Source organism: Myotis brandtii, unplaced genomic scaffold (genome assembly GCF_000412655.1).
Source record: "Myotis brandtii unplaced genomic scaffold, ASM41265v1 scaffold1282, whole genome shotgun sequence".
In the NCBI taxonomy this organism is placed as follows: domain Eukaryota; kingdom Metazoa; phylum Chordata; class Mammalia; order Chiroptera; family Vespertilionidae; genus Myotis; species Myotis brandtii.
This window is the reverse complement of record NW_005354519.1, coordinates 1,093,658-1,097,848: the sequence shown is the minus strand read 5'-3', so window position 1 is coordinate 1,097,848 and position 4,191 is coordinate 1,093,658. Positions and strand designations below refer to the sequence as shown.

At 46.8% G+C, this 4,191-nt stretch overlaps 1 protein-coding gene across 1 annotated transcript in view; it reads right to left on the bottom strand.

Moving 5' to 3' along the window:
* NEIL2 (nei-like DNA glycosylase 2) overlaps positions 1 to 4,061 on the bottom strand; it is a 14,429-nt gene extending 10,368 nt beyond the window's left edge. Inside the window, exons 1-2 of the mRNA XM_005859625.2 lie at positions 3,924 to 4,061; positions 2,614 to 2,954 (exon numbers count right to left, since the gene is read on the bottom strand). Coding sequence (XP_005859687.1) covers positions 2,614 to 2,954; positions 3,924 to 4,061 — 479 coding nt within the window. The remainder of the gene's footprint in view (positions 1 to 2,613; positions 2,955 to 3,923) is intronic.
* Positions 4,062 to 4,191: the final 130 nt, after the last annotated feature.

Sequence of the window (4,191 nt, the reverse complement as noted above, 5' to 3'; positions counted from 1 at the left end):
GATCAGGCCAGCAGGTGGGGGGCAGTTAGGGGTGACCAGGCAGGCAGGCAGGTGAGCGATTAGGAGCCAGCAGTCCAGGATTGTGAGAGGGATGTCCGACTGCCGGTTTAGGCCCGATCCCTGGGGTCAGGCCTAAACCAGCAGTCAGACATACCCCAAGGGGTCCCAGATTGGAGAGGGTGCAAGCTGGGCTGAGGGGACCACCCCACCCCTGCACGAATTTCGTGCACCTGGCCTCTAGTAATCCAATAAAAATGATGACCCAAGCCCTAGCTGGTTAGGCTCAGTGGATAGAGCATCGGCCTGCAGACTGAAGGGTCCCAGGTTCGATTCCAGTCAAGGGCATATGCCCGAGTTGTGGGCTCGATCCCCACTGGGGGGCATGCAGGAGGCAGCCAATCAATGATACTCTCCCATCATTGATGTTTCTATCTCTCTCTCCCTCTCCCTTTCTGACTCTCTCTAAAAAAAAAAAAAAAATCAATAAAACATATTAAAAAAAATGATGACCAAACACTCAACCATTTGGACAATTAGGAAACACTCATTTGTGGGGGGAGGGGATGGTTAATCATCACCCAAGAATATTTTTCCATTGATTTTTCAGAGAGTGCAGAAGGGAGGGGGAGAGACACACAGAGAAACATGGATGTGTCACATTAATTGGTTGCCTCCCACATGCACCCCGACCAGGGCCGGGGATGGAGCCTGCAACCGGGGTACATGCCTTTGACCAGAATCGAACCCAGAACCATTCAGTCTGTGAGCTAATGCTCTATGCACTGAACAAAACTGGCTAGGGCAGGAAATACTCTTACATATAGAGTATATAAAACTAACATTATTTATTTGAAAGACCAACAATGCAGATAAAACTCTGGCAAGCCTAATTAAGAAAAAAGGGGTTGGGAGACAAAGTAATATATAAAACACAAAAAATGAGAAGGGAGACATAACTTGACAAGACTTTAAAAGTAAGAGAATGATATGTGTTAACTCCACGACAAATCTGAAAACCTAGGGGTGAGCTCTGTTAGTGGAAGAGCATTTAAATTCCCCTAGTTGGAGACCATTTCAGAAATCAGCCCTGAGCCAGCTTCAGGCAATGAGGTTTGCTGGAGGTTTCTGAGAAAGCTCTCCTTGTCAGGACGTTCAATTAGAACCCTCTCTCTTCCTCTTTCCTCTTTCCTCTTTCTTTGTGGACATAAGGTCTGGAACTGCTGAGCCTCTTGCTGCTGGTCGAAGGACAAAACCAACACGTGGAAAAGTGCAAAGACAGGAGAATCACGAAGACCCTCAAGCCAAAAGCTGGAAACTGAGTCGACGCCAAAGTCCACCCTTCCTCTGAACTTCCAATTATGTGAACCAAAAAAAATCTCCTCCCACTTTAAGCCAGCCTGAGTTACTGTTACAGTCCAAAGATCCTACTGCCCGACATCATATCACAAATAAAGACTATAGTTCTGAGCATAAAAAAAAAAAAAATGAGACTTTAGAAAATAGAAAAGCAGTGTGACTTGGGTAGAAGAGCCCTTCTTTAGCAAGAGGGGTCAACTTAAAAGTTATCAAGAAAAATATGGACTTATCGAGGTGATCACTTGGTAAGTTATATAAATGTCAAATCACTATGTTGTACACCAGAAACTAATATAATATTCTATGTCAACTGTAATTGAAAAATAAAAAAGCATTTTAAAAAATACTGACATTGACTACATAAAAATTAAAAATCCTGAATGCCCACAGGCACATTGTGTCAAAGGACACAGACAGGAAACCATACTGGGACCGCACATCACCAAGTCTAATACACAATATCCAAAAGCTCCTACAAAGTGATCAAAAGCACATAAACAATCCAATGCTAGTAAGAATTCAGCAAAGAGAGCAAGCAAGCACCTTTGCAAGGCCTTAAGAATGGTCCACAGAAAGAATGCTCATTCTCGCCGGTTTGGCTCAGTGGATAGAGCGTCGGCCTGCGGACTGAAAGGTTCCAGGTTCAATTCCGGTCAAGGGCATGTACCTTGGTTGCGGGCACAACCAGTAGGGGGTGTGCAAGAGGCAGCTGGTCGATAACTCTCTATCCCTCTCCCTTCCTCTCTGTCAAAAATCAATAAAATATATTTAAAAAACAAATTTTTTTTAAAAAAGAATGCTCATTCTCTTTGACCAGCAATGACTCCTCTGGGTGTGTACAGTAAGGAAATAACCCTGAACATGGACAGAGTTTTACAAACTGAGGTAGACTCAACATTAATAGATTGAGAACTGGGACGATTCTGTCCCTAAATTCAGAGGGCACTCGTCAAGCTGTCCAATGTTCTTCAGAGACCTCCACCCCCCAGGACCACGTTTGTTGGGAAGATCTCCCCTTCGCTAAGCTGACCCAGGATGTGACCCTTCCTCTCCGGGTGCAGACACAGTCTACTTTCTATGACAAATAGACAGAAAAGTGTCTTCTCTCTCCTAGGATGCGGACTGCTGGAGAGCAGGTTGGACAGCCACCTGAGTGTGCCCAGAGAGTGTGCCATACCCTGGGGGCCATGTTAATACTGCAGACCCCACAGAGACGCAGACAGACACAGCCCACAGCCCACTCCACCACACCATTACCTTGGAATGGGGTCCCTCCAGTCACCCCTCTTGTTTGCTTTCTTTGCTCTGGAGAATTCGTTCACCCAAATGCTGCCAAACAGACCAAAGCTGACCTGCAGCCACCTCTCAGCACCTCCTGCTGGGCTGTCTCCCCCCAAACACACAGAACCATTGTCTCCACTGTCGGACTGGGAAGACTGGTCTGAGATCTTCTGGCTGTCGGAACCCAAGGTCTGCTTTTGGTCCCCAGCTTCTTTCTTCTTCTCTCCTTTTCCTAGAGGTTCTGGCAGTGGGTTGTTGCCGGGAGACTTGGTTTCTTCATCTGGATCAAATCTAAGGAATAATTTCTTTCCGTGGACCTAGAAAAAAATAACATGATCTAAGCCTTTGCTTATAGATGTGTTTGTACACCACCCCACCCCCCCGAAATTCATATGTTCAAACTGTAACTTGCAATGGGATGGTATCTGGAGGTGGAGCCTCTGGAAGGTGATTAGGTCTTGAGGGTGGAGCCTTCATGAATAGGATTAGGGCCTTGTCCCTTCCACCAAGTGAGAACACAGGGAAATGACCATCTATGAGCCAGGAAACTGAATCTGCCAGCACCTTGATCTTGAATTTCCAGCCTCCAGAACTGAGAAATAAATTTCTGGATTTGTAAGCCACCCAGTCTGTAGTATTCTGTTACAGCAGCACAGAAAGATAGAGGCTTACAGACCCAGAAAGGGGAAGACTAGAAGAGGTGGATGAGCCATGGTAACATGAGCCGACAAGAATGGGGGCAGAGTTGGAAGATAAAGGAAGACTTGCTCAAGCAGGGGAGCAGCATGGGAAAGCATAGGCAAGGAGAACTGTTAGAGGAGCTCCAGAACTTTCAATATGATTGGAAGAGAGATCTGGGGCAGGGGCAGAAGTGTGCTAGAGAGGGAGGCACGAGTCAGACCTCGAGGGAATTCTGACTTACACTCAGGGCAAAGGTGAGCAGGTTGGAAACGCTATCAGAAGGCTATGCTCTTTCCTTACGTCCTTGCTGGCCCCGTGGGATTAAACATGGTTCCCAACCAAAGGTGCACATCAGAGTCAGCTGAAGTGATCAGAATCTCCAGCTTGTGTATTTTTTATAGTTCCAGGGCCACTGTAATGCTCACTTCTGGCTGAGAAATATCAGACTGAAAGAGGAGCTGCATGGAGTCCTAGCATGGTTGTCTTGGGCTCAAAGAAGTGATGGCATGGAAAGTGCCGAGAAAAATTCTAGGGGAGGCATAGGAGATGCTGAGGGAGCCGGTCCACCTGTGGGAGGTATGACCACCAGACGATGATGGACTCACCTGGGTGTCCTGGAGCCACAGGGACTGGAAGCTGGCAGGGTTTAGCTTCTTACTGCTGCCCCCTGTCTTGACCACCTGCTGCCCCACAAAGGGGGAGGTCAAATGGTGAAACTTCCTCACTGACGGCCCTTCTGGCATCCCTGCAGGTGGAAATGATGTAGCTAGTTTCTCTCTAGCACAGTGGTTCTCAACCTTGGCTGCACATTAGAATCACCTGGGAATCTTTTTATATATATATTTTATTGATTTTTTACAGAGAGGAAGGGAG